General features: G+C 46.7%; 1 protein-coding gene across 2 annotated transcripts; it reads left to right on the forward strand.

The window, feature by feature from the left end:
- The first annotated feature begins 1,078 nt into the window (after positions 1-1,078).
- PPOX (protoporphyrinogen oxidase) lies at positions 1,079-23,907 on the forward strand. Of its 2 annotated transcripts, XM_054979133.1 has the most exons (13): positions 1,079-1,226; positions 2,507-2,600; positions 4,351-4,485; positions 6,206-6,321; positions 6,660-6,792; positions 8,548-8,692; positions 9,833-10,023; positions 11,832-11,892; positions 13,891-14,009; positions 16,788-16,901; positions 18,080-18,229; positions 20,665-20,707; positions 22,264-23,907. In XM_054979133.1, the coding sequence occupies exons 2-13, from the start codon at positions 2,514-2,516 to the stop codon at positions 22,407-22,409; spliced, it is 1,440 nt and encodes a 479-aa protein (XP_054835108.1). In that variant the 5' UTR covers positions 1,079-1,226; positions 2,507-2,513; the 3' UTR covers positions 22,410-23,907. The 2 variants fall into 2 exon arrangements, with proteins under 2 accessions (XP_054835108.1, XP_054835115.1); XM_054979140.1 differs by lacking the exons at positions 1,079-1,226; positions 2,507-2,600 and having other exon boundaries at positions 4,479-4,533.
- The last annotated feature ends 1,717 nt before the right edge of the window (positions 23,908-25,624 follow it).

The raw sequence follows: 25,624 nt of genomic DNA on the forward strand, positions 1-25,624 counted from the left end.
CACCCTCTCAGAGCAGTTTACAAAGTAGAAAATCCAGCTGTTAATCCAAGATAAGAGTCACACATTTCCTCTGGTTTGGTGTAGTGGTTAAGAGCACGGGACTCTAATCCGGAGAAGCGGGTTTGATACCCCACTCCTCCACTTGAAGCCAGCTGGGTGACCTTGGGTCAGTCACAGCTCTCTCAGAGCTCTCTCAACCCCACCCACCTCACAGGGTGATTGTTATGGGGATAACATACTAAAAATGCCAGTGGTTTTTTTTCTTTCACAGTAGTCTTTGGTGTGTCTTGAAATCTGTTTTGCATCCTCCGCTGTTTAATGAGTTCTGCACCCTGTTTTTATTTCATTTTAAGTCTGTACAAACTTAAGGTGTTCTCAGTGACACCCTGAAACATCTTTCCTCACCTATAGTTTTTTTTTAATGACTATCCACCCTCCTTTAGTATTCCACTGAAATCAAGTTTGCTTCCTATTTTATATTTTGCTTGGTCTTAATAAAAATGTTTAAAAGTCAGTCTGTTCTTATATTCTGAATTTCTTCTGCGGTTCCTTGCCATATCTAAACACAATTTTACCAGCAAAACCATAACAGCTGTGACTGGCAGAGATTCCACAGATGTAGTTCACCTAGCCATAGAAATAGGGGGAGCCGTCCCAGTTGAATTTCTACCTGAAATGCAACTGTGAAAGGCACAGGAATCCTGCAGGGGATAAGAGGGCAGTGGCTGGTAACCTTTTAGTCATAAAGAAGCGTTTGTTTATCTTTATTTTCCTTATTCTGTTTCCTTTCTGAACTTTCCTGAAGGCTTGAATAGAACCTCCATTTAAAACATTGAGTGGGTGGAGCCTTCACTTGCCCCGCCTATACCTCAGCAAGCCCCGCCCATTTGGGAGGAGCAGTATAACGCGGAAGAGACTCGCGCCTCCTCTCGCCCTGCCGTCTTGGCCGTGCCCCTTTCACCGTAGAGGCATTTGATTGGCTTGTGGAGCACCCTGAACTGTGCGTCATCATTCCCATTAGCCAATCCAACCGGAGAGATGGGTGGAGTCTGGCGCTCAGCTGGGAAGAAGAGAAAAGACGCAGGCGCTGCTGTATCTTGCGGGAATGCGAGTTCTGGGGGACAGCGCGTTATGATGCACGCGTTGCACCGGCGCACGTGTGAATGCAATCATAAACGGCGATCGAGGCGGTAGTAAAGTAGATATTGGAAGCCTGTAACTGTAAGGTTGGTGGTTTTTCTAGGGATGGATTTAGGATATTCAAGGGGGGAGCGTTGCCAAAATACTATCTCCTGTTGGAGTTGTATAGAACGAAGGACATGTTCCCCGTTTGTGAATAAGCCTTTGAGGTGGGTGGGAACAGCTGAACAGTTTCTTTGTGGGAGAACAAGGTTCGGATCCAGCAGCGCCGTAAAGACCAACTAGATTTCCAGCATATGCGCCTTCCAGAGTCAAACTTAAACGTAGAATTAGGGGGCACCGAGTGTGCTCCGAGAAGAGGAAAAGGCCGGTCATTCTTCTGGGAAAGATCCGAGGTTTGCTGTAGGTTGTTGAGCGGGAGACAGAGCTTGAAAGGAAAGCAGCCTTTGAGCAAGCCTTGTTCACAAATGACAGCAAACACGCGTGTATCCTGCCTACATGTGGGTGCATCTGTTTGTAAGAAAGAGACCATATGCATCCGATTTACAAATGAAACTGAGGGCCAGTAAATGTGCGATTGGAGTCACACATTCAGCTGTATGCATGTTGATTGTAACGTGAGAAACACTCGACCTGAAGGAAAATCTAATGTATATTCTACATGAATTAATCATGCATACATTGTAAACTTTTAAACAGGGCTGCAGTCAAGCAGGGGAGGGATAAAGTGAAAGGGGGGAAGCAGGAAAGGTTAGGCAGTGGGCTTGTGTGGTTAACGGCTCATTGGGAGACTCAAGTGAGATAATGAATTCTCAGAAAACCAACTCTGTTTACTCTAAACTGGGAGGACGAGGTGATGTGTGGATTTTTAAAGTGGATTCTCCTTTGCAACCCCCCCCACCACCACCACCACCACCATCTATGCTGTCAGGTGAAGTGAGAATAGCGGATCGTACAAGTAATTGCAACCATGAAGCTGGACATGGTGGAGCTTTGCATTTGGTAATCTGGAGGGTATAAGGTTACCAACTCTGGGTTGGGAAATTCCTGGAGCCTCGGGAGGGATATAATGCCATAGAGTTCCACCCTTCAAAGCAACCATTTCCTCTAGAGGGATTGATCCCTGTAGTCTGGATAATAATTATAATTCTGAGAGATCTCCTGGAGGCTGGCGCCCCTATTTGTGTGCCCGGCCCAAGAGCAGAGAGGCGATAAAAGCTATAGGTGGCAATGATGCCATTTTACCCTGAGGAAGAAGATTGGGATGGGGGCGTATAATATGGAGTCTCTTGACCTTTCCAGTGATGTGGGACAGGAGTTAAGCCCTGTACTTTTCCTGTGGCTCAGCCTCCCTTTTACTTTCTAGGCTCCTGATGCAGCGGACGGTGGCTGTCCTTGGTGGCGGGGTGAGTGGCCTCGCTGCCTGCTACTACCTCGCCAGAAGCCCCCAGGCACCCAAGGTGAGGGCTTCTCCCCCTGTAGGCCAGCCCTTTGCTGGGAAGACGGTTCCCGGGTGCTTGGGACCCCATTTCAATTTCTTGAACTAAAATGGCCTTAGGGGAATGTTATTTGCCCAGTTGGGGAAACCTTGCTGGACTCCATCAGTATATGTGAAGCCCCCAGTAGAACAAAGGGCTCTGAGGCCATTTCAGGTTGGCAGAACAGAACGGGGGGGGGGAACATAAGCCCCCCTTTCCCCTGCACTGTGGTCCCAGTCCTAGTTGGGCACCTGTGCTTGGCAACTGAGAAGGTAACTCGTAAGCACGCATCTTATTGCGCAGGTGTCGGAAGGAGCCAGGTGAAAATAGCATGCAGTCAGGGTCTGACCCACAGAGAAAATGAACCTGCCTTCTCATAAGTCAAAATAATTTCTTATCTGGCTCAGTGTTCCCTCCTGTGTCCGGCAACAGTTGTATGTTGGTGAAGGGTCTTTCCTGTCGCCTTCTGTCTGAGACCCTATAAATGTCAGGAATTGAATTGAGGACCTCATACCTGCAAAGCAGCTTCTCTGCCCCTGCCTCACATAAGCCTTGTACTTGCATTATGTGGCAGAGTAAGCAAGCTGCCCCCTCCCTTAGTCATGACCAGGTGTGCTGTTCCCGGCTCCTTCTACATACATAGAATGTGCATAGACTGGGCTTTATATGTACAGTTTGTACACCTGGTGTCTACCCAGATGAGGTGAACACAAGTAGACAGGAGATGGAGGAGCCAGTGAACTCAGTCAAGGTGGGATGGGGGGTAAGACCGCTGTGCTCACCTTTGGGTATTGTACATATGTGGTTCTAGTTCTGTGTGCAGTTGCACATATCAGAACGTAAAGTTTTAATAATAATAACAACTGCACTTATATACCACACTTCTAGACAGATTAGTTCTAGACTTCTAGACAGATTAGTGCCTCACCCAGAACGGTGAACAAGTTAGTGTTATTATTATCCCCACGATACTGAGAGAAGTTGCTTTGGTGTAGTGTTTAAGAGCGCGGGACTCTAATCTGGAGAACTGGGTTTGATTCCCCACTCCTCCGCTTGAAGCCAGTTGGGTGACCTTGGGCTAGTCACAGCTCTCTGGAGCTCTCTCAGCCCCACCCACCTCAAAGGGTGTTTTATTGTGGGGATAACAATGACATACTTTGTAAACTGCTCTGAGTGGGCATTAAGTTGTCCTGAAGGGTGGTATATAAATCGAATGTTATTATTATTAAGGGCCACCTATGGAGCTCATGGCAGGAGTGGGATTCGAACCAGTAAAGTGCTGATTTGCATCCAAAGCACTTAACCACTGTGCTACAGCAGCTCCTATGCTGCTCAGCATCTTCCAAGGTGTGCAGGGATCCTGTGGACCCTTGTGGCCTGGCATCACCAGGAATGTACATCCTCTAAACCAAGTTTAAAAACCTCATGCAACAATAATTGTGTAACTCTGAGTGGGAGAGAACGTTGTCTCAGAAGTCTTTATGAAGCTAGCAACCCAACCTGTTAGTCCAGGAAGTTTTTCCTGGCATCTGCTGAAGCTAACTTAGTTGTTCCCTGTTTATTCGTGGTGCACTAAGACTCATGTTTACTCCAGAGTAAATCCTAGTGAATTCAGTGGGGTATCCTTCCACATAAGCCTATTCAAGTTTGCAGCAGAATGCAAGCAGCAGAAGCACTGATGTTTCTGGAAGTTCGGTTCCAGACATTGATTTCTCTCCTCTTCTCCAACCAGGTCATTCTCCTCGAAGGTAGCAGCCGTCTTGGAGGCTGGATCCATTCCACACGTGCAGAGGATGGGGCGGTTTTTGAACATGGACCCAGAGGAATCCGCCCTGCAGGAGCTATGGGGAAAAACACTCTTCTTATGGTGAGCTGAGAAGCGGGGAGAGTGTTATCAAAGAACAGCAAGTGAATGGTGAGCTGAGAAGCGGGGAGAGTGTTATCAAAGAACAGCAAGTGAATTCGAAAAACACTCTTCTTATGATGAGCTGAGAAGCGGGGAGAGTGTTACCAAAGAACAGCAAGTGAATTCTGCCCACCTGTTGTTGGTAAAGCACTAGCTAGTGCCTACCTGAGAGAAAGTAAAGCATATTAAATAGAGGCAGATACAGAGGCAGTGTTTCTCAGTGGTTAGAGTGTTGGATTAGGATATAGGAGACCCAGGTGTGAATCCCCACTCTTCCACGGGAGCTGGCTGGGTGATCTTGGGCCTCTGTCATCATCGATTTATTCTGCATATATAACCATCGGGCTTAAGCATAATGTAACATAATAAAAATCAAATCCAAATAAACAATCACCAGATTGCAATACGTTAAAAATACAAGATCTATAGAATGAAAAAGGAATGATGAATAGTAATACTTTACAGAATAAATAAAAAATAGACCCGTATAATTAAAATTCAGCATTTAAATGTAAAAAGAATCAAAACTTTACAAATTCCAAGAGCAAATGACGACATAAAGTCTTACTTAAAAACTAGTTTGAGACTGATTTTTGGTGTTTCAGTGAAATTATAGTTGCCAAAAATTTTGCCTCTGAGACTGTTATTTCCAGAACAATGTCTGCCAATAATTAGGAAATTGCCTACAAGTCCAACAGGAGATGGTATTTTGGTAAAATAGGAAATATCCAATAGGACGTAAGAGCAGTCCATTGAGGACAGAACAATAACAAGTGGGCTGAGATCTCTATCACACCAGACGCACATGCACAATGTCTGTCTGAATAAGAAACTTGGGCTCATCACATACTTTCAGCCTATCCCACCTTAGAGGGTGGTCGTAAGGTTAAAATGGAGGAGAGGAGAAAGACATCAGCCGCTTTGGGTCCCCACTGGAGAGAAAGGTAGAGTATATAAATGAATTACGTATCTGATCCCTTGTTGTGATTTTACCGTACAGAGAAACCACTTGTGCTTCATTCAGCGCCCGCGGTTAGCAATGCGCTCCCTACCCCCTTGGCTGAATTGCATTACAGAACTCCCTTTTTTAATATTTATTTTTATTAAGAATTTTTCAGAACAAAAGGATAAAACTAGCAAAAAGAGAAGAAGAGGGAAAAAAGGAAAAAAATATATGAAAAATGAGATGAAAAGAAATATAAAGTGGTGATTTCCGATTTTCTGTACGACAAATGTGAATAAAATCACCAACTTAACACCTACTCTATTATTACAATGTCTCTCCTTTTTCTGTTATTCACTTTCTTCCTCCCTGTCCTTAATCATCAAATTCACAAGTAATCAGTTCATTTTTTCCCCATTTCCTGCAAAAAGTCTATAAAGGGTTTCCAGGTAACATTAAATGTAGACAATGTCTTTTCTCTAATCAAAGAAGTAGACTTAGCCATCTCTGTACATTATGTAACTCCTGACTGGGATACTGTTCGGCAACTGCCCTAGGACGTTTCTCATCGTTAGGCGCCTGTGAGAAAAAGTTCGGCATCCCCTTTTCATTTTTAATTTCATTGATCGTATCATTTTAAATCTGTGTTGCTAGAAAGTCAACAATACCGATTTTAATTCCCATGTTGACCGACATCTGCACTGTGCTAAATGAAACAGGGCCCTGATTCTTCTTTAGGTCTCTGAACTTGGTCTCGAACCAGATGTCCTTCCTGTCTGTGGTGACCACCCGGCCTCCAAGAACCGGTACCTCTATGTTGGGGGCGCCCTGCATAAGCTGCCTTCAGGCATTGGGTATGTTAATTTCCCATGAACTGGGGGGAAGCCAGTTTGGTGTAGTGGTTAAGAGCGGCAGTAATCTGGAGAACCAGGTTTGATTCCCCACTTCTCTGCTTGAAGCCAGCTGGGTGACCTTGGGTCAGTCACAGCTCTTTCAGAGCTCTCTCAGCCCCGCCCACCTCACAGGGTGATTGTTGTGAGGATATTAATAACTGTTCTGAGTGGGTGTTAAGTTGTCTTGAAGGGCTATATATTGTTGTTGTTGCTATTGTTGTTATTATGAATCAGCTTGGGGATCCGTGGGGTAAATCCCTTTTCCTATGTACCTTTGCTGTCTTTTGCATGGATTCCAGTGGCATTCTCCGGACGGTCCCACCTTTTACTCGTCCCCTGCTTTGGAGCGGGCTGAAAGAGCTGATGGCCCCCCGTGGCTCTGAGACAGATGAGAGCATTCACGCCTTTGTGAGGCGCCGCTTTGGCCATGAGGTACTTGTCGTGTGTTCCAAACCTTGCCTGGTCGGGAGGATAGTCTATTGGTGGCTATTGATAACTCCGTGGAACCTCCTGGTTCAAAGGCAGTCTACCCCTGAATACCAGTTGTTGGGGTACAAGCAACAGAAGAGAGCTCTTGTTCACATTTTACTAGCAGACTTCCCAGAAGCACTTGTGGAAACACAGTACTAAGCTACACATCTCACACCGAAGACTTGTACAGAGCTCTTCTTATCGGCAGTGGTGGGAGCACAGAGAAAGGGTGGGTGATGAATTTGCCCTTCTAGTCTTGGTTCTTCACAGGCCATGGGGGAGTGGAGCTAGTGGGATTTTGAGAGAGGGAGGGGAATAAGCAACCCCCAACTCCCACTCATATTGTGACTGTCGGGTTGCCACATTTCCTCCGTGGCTCTGCTCCTGTGCATTTATCAGCTGCATGCAGAAATCTCAGAGGGGAAGATCTTCTTGGCAAGATAATTAAATGGTGCGGAAGTCCCAACAGCTCCATTTTGGCACCTGCTAAAGGCACAGGAGCCAGGCCAGGGAAAGATACGTAGCCACCTCATTAAGGAAGTGAGGTCGGAAAAGCTCCGATTGCCTGTGCAGACATAAATAAATAAAATAATGTCATTTATATTCTGCCTTTCTCACTGAGACTCAAGGTGGATTACATAGCGTGAGATTAGCACAATCAGTGGCAAGGACACGGGCAGGCATTTCCATACAGCGTCAAGAACATTTCCATAAACAGTGTCATCGGGTAAATGAATATAAGTTTACAAAGACAAAGTATTGGCAAGGATCCAGTACGGGGTTGAGGAATTGCTGAACAGAACATAATCAATTCTAGGGCTTGCATTAAACAACATAAAGCACAGGTAGTATATAGGAGTACATATTTAAAGCAACAGATAATATGTAAGGCAACATAATGGTGAAATCTATGGTTTCTAACTCACGAGTGAAACATCTGGGACTCCTTTTTGCTGGGCATTGGGGGAGAGGAGAGGCACCCGGTGGGTGGGGTGCCTGTTGTATCCTTATCAGCTCTCTGCAGTGTTTGAGAGGAGGGAGGCACGCTCAGCCCTTCCAACCCCACCCTATTCTTTCACGTAAATCCCTCCCTAGATGGTCAGGAAAAGCTGTCCTTGGAGAACTTGTGTCCCTGATGAAGAGAGCTGCGGTTCTCGAAAGCTTATGCTACAATAAAGTTGGTTAGTCTTAAAGGTGCTACTGGATTTTTTTACTGTTTGGGAATATAAGACTTCCTTTCCTTCCAAAGTGTTTGGGTTGGCTGTTCAGAGGTGCCTTTTTACAGCCAAGAGTTGTGGGAGAGGCAGATCAAGATGGGTAGCCTGTTAGTCTGTCTGTAGCAGTAGAAAAGGGCAAGAGTCCAGTAGCACCTTTCACAAAATTTGTGGTAGGGTATATTAGCTTTCGTGAGTCACAGCTCACTTCTTCAGATCGCTTTTTCAGATCTCTTCTGAAGAAGTGAGCTGCGGCTCACGAAAGCTCCTACCCTACCACAAATTTTGTTAAGTCTTATAGGTGCTACTGGACTCTTATTCTTTTCTATTGGATCAGAGGCAATTTACCTCTGTGGGTCAACAACAGAGGGAGGCATTGACCGCTGTGCCCTGTTTGTAAGATCTCTCCTTGGCGCTGAGTCGTCCGCTGTCTGGAAACGGGGCACTAGATGAGGTGGGTCTCCGGTCTGTGCCAACGGGGCTCTCTTTATACTCTCCTTAGCTGGCCGACATTGTCATTGACTGCCTCTGCCGGGGGGTGTTTGCTGGGGACTGCCGGACACTGAGCATGCGCTCCTGCTTCCCAGCGTTGTTCCAGGCGGAGCGGACACACCGTTCGGTTATCTTAGGAATGGTCCTCGGAGGAGGTGAGGCCTGAGAGGAAACCAGGGGTCCATCGATGAAGCTAAAGTGGTAATTAGAAGGGAGACAGTAGCCTCTTTCTCATGGAGCCAGTCAACTTGTGCCTGCGACTATACCACTTCAGGGAAAGGCTGGCTCAGTTGAATACCGCTCTGTTGTTATGTTTCAAACCTTGCATGTAGAAAACTAGCATTTCAGGGAGGAGACTGGGCTAGAATCCTTCACCATAACGTATTCGTTTTCTGTGTTTTTTAGTTGGAGGAGTGTTCAGCTACTTGTTGTGCAAGCACCTCCTTACACTGGGTATAGCCCAGGCACAAGCTATGTCGCTTCCTATGAGGAAAAGCTAAAGAGTCTGGGACTTTTCAGTTGAGAAAAGAAATGACTAAGGTGTGCAAGTGTTGCCAGGGGTGGGGGCAAGTTAGAAGTTCTATAAAATCAGGCACAGAGTAGAGAGAGTGGACAGAGAACTTTTTCTTTATCTCCTCAAATACTAGAATTTGAGGATATCTGATGAAGTTGATGGGCAGTCGATTCAGATTGGACATGTTGCAATGGCTACAGGCATAGACAGCTTTAAAAGGGAATTAGACAGATTCAGGGAGGATAAGTCTATTAGTGGCTGCTAGCTTTGGTGACAATAAGGAACTTCTGCATACTGAGGCAGTCGATCACGGAAAGCCAGTGTCAGGAGGCAACATCAGGGGAAGGCCTCAGTTCTGTTTTCTTGTTTGCTGGCCCCCTATGTGAGACAGGAGGTGGGGTGCTTTTAAGCCAACAGCCTCAAAGCAGGTCTTTGCACATAATGTGCACCCCCAAACCAAAACTGAGCCGCGCAGTCAGCTGAATTCTAAAACCTGCATGAATTATGCAAAGTAAACCAGCTTTGCATCGTGTATTCAGCTTTTGCTAGTCACGTGGGAGGGGGCAAGGAGCATGGCCTGTTGAACTTCTGCCTGCCGTGCTGCTGTTAGGAATGCAGAAGTCCTGCTGGAAGAATAGACGGAACCCGAAAAGAGTTCCTGGTAGTTCCTGGAAGGACAGGGCACATATTTTAATAAATGAAACAGCAGCTCGCAAAAATGCTGTCAGCTCATAAGAGGTCAGGGGCACATGGAAACTCGGCTGTCTATTTTTCCTGCAAGGCAAAAGCATCCCCGTGGACTCTCCGCTGATCCGCAGGGCCAAGAAGGAGCGCTGGAGCCAGTGGTCGCTGCGCAGCGGCCTAGAGGCCCTGCCTGAAGCCTTGGTGGACTTTTTGAAGCATCGTGGGGTGGAGATCCACTGCGATGCCTCCGTGAAGCGGCTAGAGAGAACAGCGGCTGGCCGTTGGCAGGTAGGGAAGAAAGGACCGAATGGGGCAAAGGCCTTAGGTGGGGTTGGGTGTTGGCACTGATTCTGCAGGGGGCTCTTCCCTCAGTTGCTGTGGCTGAATTTCCTCCTGGGTGGGGTGAGACAGGAAAGCTGGGCATCCTTCCAAAGATTGCAGAAGATGGAGTGAAGCTGGGAGCATGTATATCTGGGGCCTGAGCCCCGACTTCCTAGGTGCTGGGCTTTGGAAAATCGAAGCTAAGAAGTCTTGGAGAAAAGACGCATCACAAGCTGTAGGCAGTGATGTTTCTGCCACAATCTCTTGTGGTTCCTCCATGCAAGAGGGAACTCGAATCATGGCGTCCTTGCAAATGTACGAGCCCGCCATATCCCAAGTTGGATCCAAACCAGCTGCTTGAGCTCCTCTTAACTGAGAATGCCAGGGTCTGGCCCTGGGACCATCTGTGCACAAAGCAGGCGCCACTCTCCCACAGAGCCACAGCCTGGTCTAGGGCTTAGATATCACTGAGGTGGCAGACCACTGTCTAGGCTGTACCACGTCATAGAGTTGGTGGTACATAACCGACTGCTCCTCTGTGTTATTGTGTACTGAGCCTGGAGCTCAGAATGGTTGCCGCCCACAGTGATTTCAGCCAAAACAATGCTCTTTATTGCAAGCCAGAACAGACAGATGACAGCAGACTACTACTACACACAAGCAACACAGAAGCAGAACGGACACCCTCAATAAATACACATAAACCCCGCCCCAAGAATAGCTGGTAACCAATAGGAACACGTACTTTAGAATGGCATCATTTGCACGAACTATATACAATGTAGTGTGCAGGCTGGTCACTGATTGGTCTTTATTTGAGAGGACCGATTGGCTGCTGCCCCCGGAAAGTAACCAATGAAGAGGCATATGAATGTAGCCAGTGAGGATTCAGTGCAGGCGATGTAACCGATGAGAATGAAGTGCATTAGGAACCTTGACAGGTTATAGAGCTCAGTGCATAACAGTAAATCCATTCCATATAGCAATTACCTTCGAGGCCTTGTTTGGCCTAACTCAGCCCAATACACAACACCGTGTGAAAAACAAACATGTCAAGAGGGTTGGAGGGAATATCTGTCATCAGACCTGCTGGTGGGCCTGTAATCCAGCTCAGCGTCTTCCGGTTGCTTGAGGCAATGCCTGGCAACAGAACCGGCCAGAGGTTTGTGGGGCTGGGCAGTGTCCCAGAAGAAAAATTAAAGTTTGGTGTAGTGGTTAAGAGTGGCAGGACTCTAATCTGGAGAACCAGGTTTGATTCCCCACTCCTCCACTTGAAGCCAGCTGGGTGACCTTAGGTCAGTCACGGCTCTCTCAGAGCTCTCTCAGCCCCACCCCACAGGGTGATTGTTGTGGGGATAATAATGATAAACTTTGTAAACGGCTCTGAGTGGGTGTTAAGTCATCCTGAAGGGTGGCATATAAATCAAATGTTATGTTATTATTAAAGGAAGTCCCTGTCGTAGAGTTCTGGTGATTCCTAGAGCTACCCATATGTATGGCAAGAACGTCCAGCTTTACCAAACAGTGTTTCTAGGAGCTTCTGCATAGCTCTAGGAATCGCCAAAACTCTATGTTAAGAACTTCCTTGAAGTAAATGGGCTGTATTTTTCTTTTTAATTTTTCTCCCTCTGTGGGCAGTGAGACCTGGGTGTGGGGATCCCCCCGTCCCTTCCATGGGCTTAGCGGCTCTCCTTGAGGTCCGTTTCTGCTGGGACTTTGCTGTGGCTGGAGACTGCTGGAGTGAGAGGAATGCTGGCTTTGCTTTTCTGCCCTAGATAGCCCTTGAGGATGGCGCAGTGGAGGCCGATCATGTGATCAGCGCATTGCCCGCAAAAGGTAGGATGTGCGGCTGCTCCCAGAATGTTGTTTATTGTTGGCACAGCCTCCACCCCTTGAAATCCTGCTTGCCCCATCTTTGTTGGCTTCTGAGATTATTGCCCCCAGGGGGTCAAGTTTGCACAAGTTTAAAGGCTGCCATTTACCTTGGAAAATGAAGGAATGCTGAGAGACATCGTGGGGTAGTGGACAGATAATAATAATATATACTAACATTTGATTTATATACCACCCTTCAGGATGACATAACACCCACCCAGAGCAGTTTACAAAGTATGTTATCATTATCCCCACAACAACAAACACTTTGTGAGGTGGATGGGGCTGAGAGACAAGAGGGGAGTGGGGAATCAAACCCAACTCTCCAGATTAGAGTCTCGCGCTCTTAACCACTACACCAAACTGGCTCTCAGTGTTGGACTAGGATCCTGGGAGACCCAGATTCAAATTCCAGCTCTGCCGTGGGAGCCAGTTTGGTGTAGCGGTTAAGAGCAGCAGGACTCTAATCTGGAGAGCCAGGTTTGATTCCCCATTCCTCCGCTTGAAGCCAGCTGGGTGACCTTGGGTCAGTCACAGCTCTCTCAGAGCCCTCTCAGACCCACCACCTTCACAGGGTGATTGTTGTGGGGGTAATAATAACACACTTTGTAGACTGCTCTGAGTGTGGCATTTAAGTTGTCCTGAATGGCAGTATATAAATCAAATGTGGTGGTGGTGGTGGTGGTTATTGCTGGATGGCCTTGGGCCCGTCCCATACTCTCTGCCTGAGCTACCTCACAAGGTTGCTGTTGTGAGAGAATGGAGGAAGGGAAAATGTTGTTCTAAGTGTTTTTGAGTCCCAACTGGGGAGAAAAATAGGATATTAATCTGATCTAATCTCAGGCTGCTGAATTTTCCACGCAGCATCAAATTCCACATTTGTCCAGTGCTACAGGCTTTGGTTTATTTGGACCCCCCTCCCGCCCCATTTTTAGAACGGGGATGTCATTAATAAAGTCAGCACTAGGTTGAAATCTGCCAATGTTATTATTTTACCCAGATGCATAACTAACCTGTGGAATTCTCTGCCACAAGATGTGACAAAGGCCTCTAAAGCCAGTGGGGTGTGGCTGTTATAGTACTGAACTTAAATGGGAAGGGTCCTGAATTTGAGATATTCTCATTCTTAGAGCAATATGGGTGATCCAGAGTCAGTCACATACCATTCAGACTTAACCTATTTCTCAAGGTTGTTGTCAGGGTAAAACTGAGTGGGAAGGAACTACATAGTCCTTGGTGGAAAGGTAGTATTAAAAAAGATCCAGAGGAGTTAGCCGTGTTAGTCTGCAATCGCAAAATAGTAAAGAGTCCAGTAGCACCTTTAAGACTAACCAACTTTATTGTAGCATAAACGTTCGAGAGCCACAGCTCTCTTTGTCAGATGTATCTGACGAAGAGAGCTGTGGTTCTTGAAAGCTTATGCTACAATAAAGTTGGTTAGTCTTAAAGGTGCTACTGGACTCTTTACTATTACAAAAGTTAATGAAGATGGAATTTAAAATGGTCTAAACTTAGGCTAGAATCCTAATATACGAACCTCCATATACACAAGCATTCCACCTGAGAATACCAGCCACTGGGGGGTGGGTGGTAAATGAGGGGACAGTTGTCACTGTTGCACCCGACTTGTGAAGGGATTTTTGGCTGGCTGATGTGGTCAACAGCCCTTCAGTGTGATCTCACCTCTATATTCAGTGTCCACCTCTGGAGGTGCGACACTTCTTGTCCTATGGGAACGCGCCACTGTTAACAGTCTGGCGTTTGTTTACAGACTCACTATTTATTCCATAAAATGTCAGACTGACAGGAAAAATGGTCAAAAGGATGCAGAGATTCCCCCTCTTGCAATGACCCACAACTCTCGGTCCTTCCCAGTGTCCGGTTGAGGAGAGGGTGGCCCTAAGAAATTCCTCCCCAAGGAGTCCCACCACATCTGCGTTTTGTCCTCCCTGTTCTTAGCTCTCGCCGCCTCACTTCCAAGCTGGGCTGAGCCGCTGCGCCAAGAGCTGCTCGCCATCCCGGCAGTCTCTGTGGGGGTGGTGAACCTGCAGTACAAAGGTGTGGAGCTACCTGTCACGGTAAGAGACCGCTTGCCCTGGGCTGTCCTCTGCGATTTCTGCACTGGCAGCTGCCCTCAGGGACAGGGCTGCCCTCTTTCTGTCCAGGCACATTTGGGAGAGAGGCGTCTAGCGGCTGCTTGGAGGGCAGGAAGCCGTTGACCCACAGTGATACTGTTTTTGAGGGGAAGGTTTTGCGGGTTGAATTTCTGGCTGCCACCAGGCCAGTAAAGGCACATGAGCTTCGCCACAGTCATTTCCTCTCTCTGCTCCTGAGTTAAGCAGGGTTGTAAGGAGAAGGAAAGGGATTTTCACTGCAGAAAAGAATTAGGGATCTCCTTAAGCGATGCTTTCTTGGCTGCACTGGAGTCCAAGAGGTCATCTGGTGTCTCAAAAGGGACTAGCCACCTTGCCACAGAAGCAGCGGATCAAGGTTTGCACTGTTGGGCACCTCCAGCAGATTCTCTCAGGGTGGATCACACATATATGTTGGACAGGGCTAGTAAGAAGGGCAGTCGTAGTCCTTTGGTTGTCCCTTGGCGATTTGTGATAGGTTACTTGCTGGTCTGCCACTTGCTGGGATTCTTGCAAAGAATGCTAGCCTCATGTGCCCAAGGCAGATTCAGTCATTTAACCCCCATTACTTATACTTAGAAGCCACGTCCTCCAGTTGGCAGGATCTGAGCAAGTCTGTTAATGATAGGAGATTTTGGAGGTCTTTCATTCAGAGGGTCGCCATAGATCGGAGGCCACTTGATGATGCATAACACACACACTTACACTACAGCTGCTGAAGAGATATAAAGAATATATTTCTGCTTTGTAAGTTTAAAACCCGTTAGTGGATCCATGAGAAGACCTTTTTAAAAAAGCATAAAACTAGAGAGACCGATATGTGATAATCCAGGGGTGGCCAAACTTGCTTAATGTAAGAGCTACATAAAATAAACATCAGATGTTTGAGAGCCGCAAGACATCATGCATTGAAGTGACCTCAGATGAAGAGGCGGGTTTGGGGGAGTGTCCTGAAATTGACACCACAGGAAGGGGTGGGGTTATGGTGCAGTATGCTGGACGTGACATCATTGGAAGGGGTGGAGCTTGGGAATAGCCATCACCTGACCTTTGACTTGCTAGGCTTCACCCCCAAACTCCCCGGGTATTTTCTGAGTCAGACCTAGCAACCCCAACATTTTAATTGAAAATATGAAAGTCATGGAAGGAAAGAGGGAAGGAAGGAAAAAAGGGAAAGGGAGGGAAAGACATGGAAAGAAGGAAAGGGAGGAAGGGAAAGACATGGAAAGAAAGGAGGAAAGGAAATAAAATAAAATGTATGGCCACGGCGATACTCAGAGACCTCTGGGAGCCACACAGTATGTGTAGAAGAGCCACATGTTTGGACACCCCTGTGATAATCTATAAAATATACAAACAGCACAGAACACTTAATATTTCTGTGTTTCTTAAGAGTTACAGTGTTGGAAATACAAATCAATATTTTCTTTGGTTTATAATTTTGGAAGAAAGTAAACTGACTGGTCAGTGCCTCCAACCCCAGTTTAGGAAGCCTCTCTCCCATATGTGCCTCCCTACCCCTTGCAATCTGTAATGAAGGTTTTTCCTTGATAAGCAAGGCCTTCTCTGTAGTGGCCCCAACTGTAACAAATCCGTTTAGAATACTGAGCGGAGGGAGGGTGTTGTTTTTCAGGTTTGGTTTTTGTCTGCTCATTCCTTCCAAAATCTTCAGGGTAGTGGCAGAAAGAGGCATAAGTCGTGTTCCAAAGAAATTATTGATTGCATCTATGTGGAAAAACTGGGAACTCCCCAGAATAAAAAATCAGAATGAGAAAAAAGGGGGGGGATTCTTAATGTGGCTAAATGCTCAGAAATTGGCTGATCACCCCACTTCCTGAACCTATGTATTGATTTTCTTTTGGTCTACACAAGACAAAAAGTTTTTTAAAAAATGCTGTCATTGCAATCCTTCAATCCCTGATTACAAACATTTAATTTGGGAAAATAAGCAGACAGAAAGCCAGAACTTGGAGGTAGATTAATTTCATTCTCCGATTTTGGTTTCTGCTGGAGACGTCATGTTGAATTAGCTTGCAGTAAATTAGAGCCCCATGGCACAGCAGTCCAAGCTCTGCTCACGACCTGAGTTCGATCCCGGCAGAAGCTGGGTTCAGGTAGCCAGCTCAAGGTTGACTCAGCCTTCCATCCTTCCAAGGTCGGTAAAATGAGTACCCAGTTTCCTGGGGGTAAAGTGTAGATGACTGGGGAAGGCAATAGCAAACCACCCCGTAAAAAGTCTGCCAAGAAAACGTCGTGAAGCGACGTCCCCCCATGGGTCAGTAATGACTCGGTGCTTGCACAGGGGACTACCTTTACCTTTTTACCTACGTTCAGTTTTCTTCTGTTTCTCTTTTGGTCATTGCTTTGTCCCTATGAGAAATGATGAGGACTATTTATTTATTTATTTATTTATTGGCATTAAATCTCCTATATATTTTAAATGCTCTAAGTAAAAACCTGGCCTGACCATGAATGGCTTCTGTTGTCTGCTAAACAGCTTCATATTCCTGGGGCTGACATTTGACTGCTGTGATTGGCTTTTGTGATGTTTTTTCTGTGATGTGATTTCCTAGCTGTTGCTGTCATTTGTAAGCTGCCCCCGTTCAAAGGCCAGAGAATGAATGATATTAAATAAAGCTGCTTTTAAGAAGCGAAATGTGAGAGCAATCTTTTCGTGCCAGTCATCTCACCCGATGTGCAGTTATGACCTCCCTTTGTTTCCAGGGCTTTGGGCACTTGGTGCCCTCCTTTGAAGACAGCTCCGTGCTGGGCATTGTGTACGATTCCGTTGCCTTCCCCGAACAGGACGGATCCCAGGGTCCCGCTGTTCGACTTACAGTAAGAACAGGGCTACGGAGGGAGGGGGAGGAAGAATCTTGTAGAAATGTGTATTTGCAATCACTTAGTGTATATATTTTCAACTGCTTTTTTTGGGTGAAAAAGTCTATTAATCAGTTAGTGTAAAATATTTCCATTTTTTATTGCTGCTGCAAACCATAGTTGAATGGGGGGAGAGTCAGACATGGCAGTGAGCACGTCAGTTCCAGATCAAATTAATTTGGACGAGAAAAAAAGATGATTTCCCATTCTTCCTCCAAAGAACTGGAATGCGTGCTTTGGTGATGGGAGTAGCCATAATGGCTGAGTGCCAGAAAGCCGCATGTTCAGTTCTCTGTATCTTCACCTCCTAAACAAATCTCTGATCAGAAGCTAGAAAAGAACTCCAGAGCTGCAAAGGACCGGATGAGACTTAGATTATGCAATGCATAATCTAAGCGGACCTGTGCTTTTCCAGAAAGAACGACGCAGCAATTACTCTGGAGTAGAAGACCAGGCTCTTGCAATATGCTGTAACTGTTTGCAGATGAGAGAAGTGGGTCGATACTGCTGGCACCCCAACTTGGGTTTGGGGTATGAACCTGGCATTGTAAGGGAACAGGGTGAAGTAGGAATTGCCCGCTCCTCTGTAATTTGCACTGGGCTGGTACCCTTTAGAGCTTCTTTCTACATTGCCAGCAGTTTGTGTGACACTTTTACAGTGTTACCATAAGCAACAACAACAACAAAAAGCTGAATCTTGCTACAAGGAGCTTACAACATAGATATCAATAGAGGGAGGGAAAGCGAAGAGGGTAACAAGCAAAGACTTTGCCCTGGCCCTTTGGTTTAGTGGTGCAGGGGTGAGGACAAAGAAGTTACTCCTTCCCTTTCCACACCTAAAAGCAGCTTTGGAGGATAAGACCAAAGGTTCATCCAGTCCAGCATCTCATCTCCAACAGGGGTCAGATGGATGCTTCCGGGGAGCCCAAACAGGGTATGAAAGGACAGCTCTCTTCAGTTAGCTCCTCATATTCAGAGGTAGACTGCCTCTCACCCTGGGGGTTCCATTTAATGTCCCGTTTAATAGCCCTTGATGGTAGTCTTCTCCCATGAATTGATCTAATCCCTTTTTAAAGGTAGCGAAATCAGCACCTTTCCCCGTCCGCCCAGTGAAATGACTCCTTTGCCTCCTGCAGGTGATGCTGGGTGGCGCATGGTTCACGCCAGCCCTGGGTGACCCAGACACTGTCTCTGACGCTACTCTGGAGAGTAGAGCACGAGCGGCTGTGAAGGAGCAGCTGGGGGTGTCTGCCGAGCCATCTCGCACGATTGTGAAGGTGCACAAGGTATGCATGAGAGAAACTGATTCCGCACACGTTGGATAATGCACTTCCAATCCTCTTTAGAGATCATTTGGAACTGAATTTTTCGAGTGTGAAACAAAAAATCCACTTCCAAACGATAGCTAAAGTGCACTGAAAGTGCATTATCCAACGTGTGTGGAATCAGCCAGAGATGGAAGAAAGAGTTCACTGTTTGCTAGTTTTTGCCCTAAACTTTCTTCTCTACTCCAGAGCCAACACCTGAAACTCAGGGAAGGGAATAAAAGCAAAGTTGATTAAGGGCTTTGCTCATGCAGGGATCCATTCTGTACCCAAGTGCTCCAGCCGAAGAAGCTGATCACTCGGATTTGATCATCTTTCTTTCAGCTGGATCCCTGTTGATCAGAGGTTCCCAGGCTTTCTGAGCCTATGGGCTCCTTTGAATTTCTGACCAAGGATGGTGGGTGGGTGCGATCACAAGACGGCTGCCTCAAGAGGCAGATACACACACATACAGAGGGAAAATCCAAGTGCTTTGAAGAAGAGTTGTAATTTAAACAATACATTGGGAAAGAGGTGCGAGAGAGAGAGAATAAAACCACCTACCACCAAAGCAACCTTATTTTAATCTGCACAGCCAGATTTTCAGTGGCCAATCAGAAGCCTTCTTGGGCAGGAGCCTCACCTGGCCCTACCCACTATCTGAAAATGTTCAGCAGGCACCATGGTGCCCACGGGCTCCATGTTGGGGACCCCTGCTATAGATCTCAGTGTGAGGGTCTGCTGCCAAGGTCAAAGGACTACAGGAAGGAGGCGAGGGACCGATGGGAAAGATCAAGATCCAGCTGATAGCTTGTGGGAGGTTAAGAGAAAAATCTTTCCAGTTTCTTGCTTTAGTCATGCACCGTACTTTTGGCTGCCTCCAAGATAGAAATCCAAACCTAAAAGCAGTAAAACGTAGTTGCTAGCCATGGAGTCAAATGGTTAAGGAGCCAGCAGGCCAAAGTGCTGGCTTTTTGAGGGGGGTCATTTTCTGGTGGATCTTGCTGCTGTATTTCCATCCCACCCTACCTTCAAGTTGCACAGAGCGATGTACCTGGCTCTCCTTTCCACATTTTATCCTCACCACAATCCTGTAAGGTGGATCAGGCCAAGAGACTGGCCCAAGGTTGCCGCCATGAGCTTTTGTGGTAGGGTGGGGATTTGGACTCAGGTCTTCATGATCCAACTTGCCATAACTACTGGGCTGCAGTGCTTCTTTCTGATCAATAAAGGAAGTAGCCCCGGCAGGGACAAACAGTTGCAAGAAGGGTAGGATGGAGAAAGGTGGGTCTGTGGGGGAAGATAAAAAGGGGGCAAATATTTAGAGACTAGCAACAAAGCCTGTGGTGTGGAAAATAGAACGGGCTCTAGAAAATTGTTGTTGGTCATTTATTTTTCACGAAACATAACAATCAGTCATCAACGCTGAAAGATTTCATTTAGCAGGCCTCCTCCCGGCAATGCATCTGGGCGAAGATTAATTCGTATTCTGCTCTTCTTCCCCTTGGCGACTCCCGCTCTGGCCTGGGGGCCGCTGCGAAGTGCCCGCTTGCCACCTCGAGGGGGCCTAGCAAATCAACGGCCTGAGCACTCCTCCCTGCGGCAAACAGGCGCTTTCCAGCGGCCTTGAGGCCAGAGTCGTTGGCAATGCACCTGTGTGAGGATAAAAAGTGAATCATCGGCAATACAGTTTGCCTTTTATGTAGTAGAATGAGCCACCTCAAGCAGGCCTCTAGAGAGGCAGTTTATACATTTTCTAAATAGTTAACAAACAGGGCCACAGCCTAGCTTGGGACAGGGTGGGCTTGAGGGAGGATGGTTCCAGGGGCCAGCTTTGATTAACAAGGGTTCAGGGGAGGAGTTAAGGTGATGTGTGAGTCAGACAAATCCCCGATTCAGATCTGGCCTCAACCATAAAATCTTTGGGTGGCCACTGGCAAGAGAGTCTCTTTCTGCTCCCCCCACCATCTACAGTACCAAGAAGACACAGGCGTACCTCTCAGGGCCATTGTAAGAGCTGCTGAAATCCTGTTTGGTGCAAAGTGTATTGAACATGTGAGGAAAAAGCACTATGTTTTCCAAAAGTAGTTGCTGGTGACAGCACAGAATGCTTGTAAAATGGGCTGCTACGGTTCACAGCTAGGGCTATCGTTGCTGACCATTCACTAAGTCCCTTGGATGAGGAACTATTTGAACCCAGCTCTCCTGTGCCAGGCCTTTCTTCTATGGGTCACAGGGAGGGACATGGATGAGGAAAAGGAGCATAGCATTGGCGAACGAGGTGGGCAGAGGGAAAGAGAGTCCAGCGGGGAGGGAGGGAGAGAGGCCTAGTCTCTCTTCTGGTTCCTGTCAGGACTCCAGTTGGCCAAAGACGTTGGGAAATGTTCATTTCTAACACTTCAGTTCTTCTCTTTTAGGCCTGCATCCCGCAGTATACCCTTGGTCATTGGAAACACATAGGTAGGCCTGCCTTTAAATATTTGTATCCTTTCTGATTTCCCAAGGAGGCTTTTATAACTCTGAATATTTTTTTTATGCCAAAACATCACAAATTGACAAAGATCTTTTGGGTGCAACCTGATCCTATCCGCACATCCCCTCCCCAGCACTATAAAACATTCAGAAGGATAATCCGTACCTTGTAGGGTATTTGGTGGGAACACTACGGGGAAGCAGTAGAGAACATTTTTAATTTCAAAAAGTTTAAAATTAAAACTTCCAATGGCTGCTGAAAACTGTGGCAGTTCAAGATGCGGAGCGGGAAAAGTAAATCAGCATATCTGTCAGTTTCTGTTGTTTTTTCCAGCCCTAGATGCTTCCTGCATTCTGTGAATCTAACAGCTTCTGTTCAAATATCCCAAAATGTTTGGAGGTGGAGAGTGGTGTGGAGGGAGATGTTAACATCATTAGACAAATAAAATTAACTGGAGCTTTTTTTTTTTATGCAACCTGTATGAAAGTCATGCAGTCTGATGCCATGTGGGCTAATTCTGTTTTTAAACACATGGAGAAACAAGAAATCCTCACTAAATACAAATGTATTGACCTCTGAGGTGCCTTTATTGGCTATCCCCATCTGTCAAACAATAAAGACAAAGAATTGTCGAAGGCTTTCACGGCCGGAGAACGATGGTTGTTGTGGGTTTTCCGGGCTGTATTGCCGTGGTCTTGGCATTGTAGTTCCTGACATTTCGCCAGCAGCTGTGGCTGGCATCTTCAGTGTCACAGTGACACTGAGAGATCTCTGTCTTTTGGTGCTACACCTCTGAAGATGCCAGCCACAGCTGCTGGCGAAATGTCAGGAACTACAATGCCAAGACCACGGCAATACAGCCCGGAAAACCCACAACAACCAAAGACAAAGAAACTTGATTTTTTTTTCCCTGTCAGAGAGGAAGCCAAGTTCTACACCCAGTTCCTTTTTCTGTGAGATTGCAAACACACAGCCCAAGCATATAAGAATCTAGCCTGTGTGTGTGGAATCTAGCCAGTTTTGTGTAGTGGTTAAGAGCAGCAGGACTCTAATCTGGAGAACTGGGTTTGATTCCCCTCTGCTTGAAGCCAGCTGGGTGATCTTGGGTCAGTCACAGCTCTTCCAGAGCTCTCTCAGCTCCACCCACCTCACAGGGTGATTGTTGTTGGGATAATAATAACACTTCGTAAACTGCTCTGAGTGGGCGTTCAGTTGTCCAGAAGGGCAGTATATAAATCGAATGATGTTGTTGCTGTTGTTGTTATGTAGTTTTTTCTCAATGTCTTTATCCCACTTTTCCTTCAAGAAGCTCAAGATGGTGTCTTTTGTTCTCTCTCCTTCCCTCTATTCTGTGCTTACAACAATCCTGTGAGGTAGGTTATGCTGAGAGAGAAATGGTGTGTGACTGGCCCAAGTTCCCCCACTAGTCACTTCCTGGCAGAGTGCGGATTTGTATCCAGTCCTAGCCTGAATTCTTTGCCCTGGCTTACCATTGCATCCCTAAAGCTGCTAACAGTTCTTCCCTTTCTCTCTCCCCTGCCAGAGACCATCTCTTCTTACCTAGATAGCCAGAAGCTGCCCTTCAGCCTGGTAGGGGCCTCCTATGAGGGCGTCTCCGTCAACGACTGCATCTTCGGTGCCCGGAACGCCGTGGCCAAGCTTCTTGGCACACCCTCCCGAGGGTTATGAAGGGGGTGTCAATCTTTCCTCAGCTTTGGGTCTCCTGTGTCAAACTGTTCCTCCTCTTTAGTTGCCAGTGGGTTGGCTTTTGTGTAGCGAACTTCCTGGGATGAGGAAGTTGAGGATTTCTATCGCCAGACTTTGGAAGACTCGTGTTTCAAAACAGCCACTAAGAGGCAACCATTGGTGTCAAATGCTTCTTCCTCCTCCTCCTCAGAATAGTACTTACGGAGAACGGAGGAATATAGTCCCTCCATGCCCAATAAGAATTCCTGTTTTCCTATTGTACATCTCTGACCCATAATTAAATACGATTGCCTCCTACGCTCTTTATTGGAGCATAGTCTTGATAGGGTCTGTGTGAGAATTTTGAGTGGGTCGTTGTAAGGCCTTGTTCCAGTGTATGAGCAGCTGTGTTGGATATGACCAGGGCTCATTTCGAGGGGGAACGCGCAGGAATGCAGTTCCGGCAGTTCCCCAAAGAGGTCACATGTCAGGTGGCCCCACCCACCTGCCTCTCGGCCATTTGGGGCCCGTTTTGTCCTGGATTGGGGCCGAAACAGCCCGAATCGGGCCTCTTGACGGGTGGTGGATCACTCTCCCGCTCAGCAGCGGCCCGATCCTGACCATTTTGGGCCACTTTTCAGCCATTTTCATCCCCTTTTTGCCATTTTGGCCCATTTTCGGCCCTGAATGGCCAGGATTGGGTCCAAAACAGCCAGGATAGGTGATGTCAGGGGGTGTGGCATATGCAAATCAGTTGTGCTAATGACATTTCTGGTGATGGCAAGGGGCGTGGCATATGTTAATGAGATATGCTAATGAGTTCCCCCACCTCTTTTTCTACAAAACGACCCCTGGATATGACTTGATGGTTTTTCTTGTCCATCATCCTATTTCACACAGTGGTTAACTGAGGGGACCTAGAAGGCCCGTAAGCGGGGCATGGAGGACAAAGCCTCCCCCAGTTTATTAGCTCACCACCACTGGTATTCAGAGATATACTGCCTCTGAGCATGGAGGTTCCACTCAGCTGTCATGGGTAATAGCCACTGATGGACCCCATCCTCTGTGAATTTGTCTTATCCCCTCTGAAAGCTGACTAAACCTGTGGCCTTCGTGGCATCCTATGGCAGTGAATTCCACATTTTCTTATTCTCAGTAAAGAACTATTTTGTTCTACCTCTACTGCTCCATAGTTCATTGGGTGCTCCTCAGGGCACAACTAGATGTGAAGGCATCCTGTGGCGGTAAAGAAAGAAACGTTATACAAGAAAACTTGTCTAATGATCACAATTACAAATATTATTCTGGAACTTTCCAGAATAATGTTTATAATTGTCCGTAACAGATTTTGTTGAGGTCTCACATTTTGCTAACCAGTCTGCATCTCTTATTTTTTGTCATAATTGTAAACAGTAAGTTTTTATAAAATCATTCATTTGCATATATTACGGCAGTATGTATTATATTGCATCTCAAGTGAGATTATAATATTGTGAGTCACTGTTGTGGTCATTCTACGAGTTTTGTTTCTCCTTCAAAAGGTGTTGAAACAGCTATTATTCCACAGTAGTTTCTTTATCAGCATTCACGCTGTGGTCCCTTATTAATTTTTGGCATTCTGTGGTGGGCACCACTGCCCCAGCTGTTTCAGCACATGCAAAGGAGCAGGGCAGAAGAAATGCCAGTGTCTACCGTGCCGTAGGCACTGTTGGTGGCAGCACTCCAGCTCTTCCATTGTGCCCTGCGTTCCAGTTCTCACCCCTTTCTATACCCCATGCATAATTTTATAAGCCTCTGTCATGTCCGTTTGCCCCTCCACCAGGTTCTGTCTAAAGGAAAAAGCTCAAAACCCTTTGGCCTTTCTTTATTGAAGTGGGCCAGCCCCGTGATCAGTTTGGTAGCCTTTTCCTGCACATTTTCCTATTGATAAATACAGGGCTTTTTTCTGGGAAAAGAGGTGGTGGAACTCAGTGGGTTGCCCTCAGAGAAAATGGTCACATGGCTGGTGGCCCCGCCCCCTGAACTCCAGACAGAGGGGAGTTCAGATTGCCTTCCGCGCCGCTCAGTGGCGTGGAGGGCAATCTAAACTCCCTTCTGTCTGGAGATCAGGGGGTGGGGCCACCAGCCATGTGACCATTTTCAAGAGGTTCCGGAACTCCGTTCCCCCGCTTTCCCCCTGAAAAAAAGCCCTGGAGAGAGAGATCTATCTATCTATCTATCTATCTATCTATCTATCTATCTATCTATCTATCTATCTATATAAAAGAGAATGCCAGAGGTGTCCTGTTGGACCAGTGGTCCATCTAGTCGAGCTTCCCGTTTCACACAGCAGGCTGCCAGTCACTTTAGAGGGCCAAAGGAAGGCCCTCTAAAGGAAGTTTGACTGCCACTGGATGGGGAGGCTCCTTTTAGTCAATGGTGAGTAGCCATTGATAGACTCAATCCTACATGAATTTACTAAAGTTCCTCTAAAAACTATATTTAAGAACATATGAGGCCACTTCTGCAGACATTCCCTTGCTTGGATTTGCTATTTTCTGTAGGATGCAGGTGGCATTGGCCAACATCCATGCTGTGTTTAATGTCTAAGAAGAAATTCTTACATGCCCAGGGGAATGCCGATCGCCACCTTGGGGTCAGGTAGCAAATTTCCCCAGGCCAGTTCAGCTAGGGATCCTGACAGTGTTTTGCCATCTTCTGGGCATGGAGCAGAGGTGTGTGTGGCGGGGAGGGAGGTGTAAATTGCCTGCACTGTGCAGGGGGTTGGACTAGATGACCCTGGAGGTCCCTTCCAACCCTATAATTCTATGAACTTGCTGGCATGCAGATGTCTGGAATAGTTCCTGACCCTTAACAATCGAGTTATATTGCAACTTTTCTCTTTTGCTCTGTTAGGAAAGCACCGCCACAAAGGCTAAGGACATGACTCTTTGAGAGACAGTCAGCAAGCCCTTATGGGAACTTAACTTTTTCCCAGATTTTTGACAAGAGCAGCTCTCCATTTCTCAGTTTCCTGCCTCTGCCCCTGAAGGCATGTTTAATAGGATCTTTTTTTAAAGCAACGGTAGAGGTGGGTGTGTGCATTCAAGAGAATAGTTTTTAACTGATCAAGAAGGAGCCTCTCAATGTCAATTTTATTGAGCATTTTGTTTCAGGTCGATGTTTCTAGGAAGTCTACAAGCAGGGCATGTGCATTTAGCTCTCCCTTGCCTCTTCTA

This window comes from Eublepharis macularius, chromosome 1 (genome assembly GCF_028583425.1).
Source record: "Eublepharis macularius isolate TG4126 chromosome 1, MPM_Emac_v1.0, whole genome shotgun sequence".
NCBI lineage: Eukaryota > Metazoa > Chordata > Lepidosauria > Squamata > Eublepharidae > Eublepharis > Eublepharis macularius.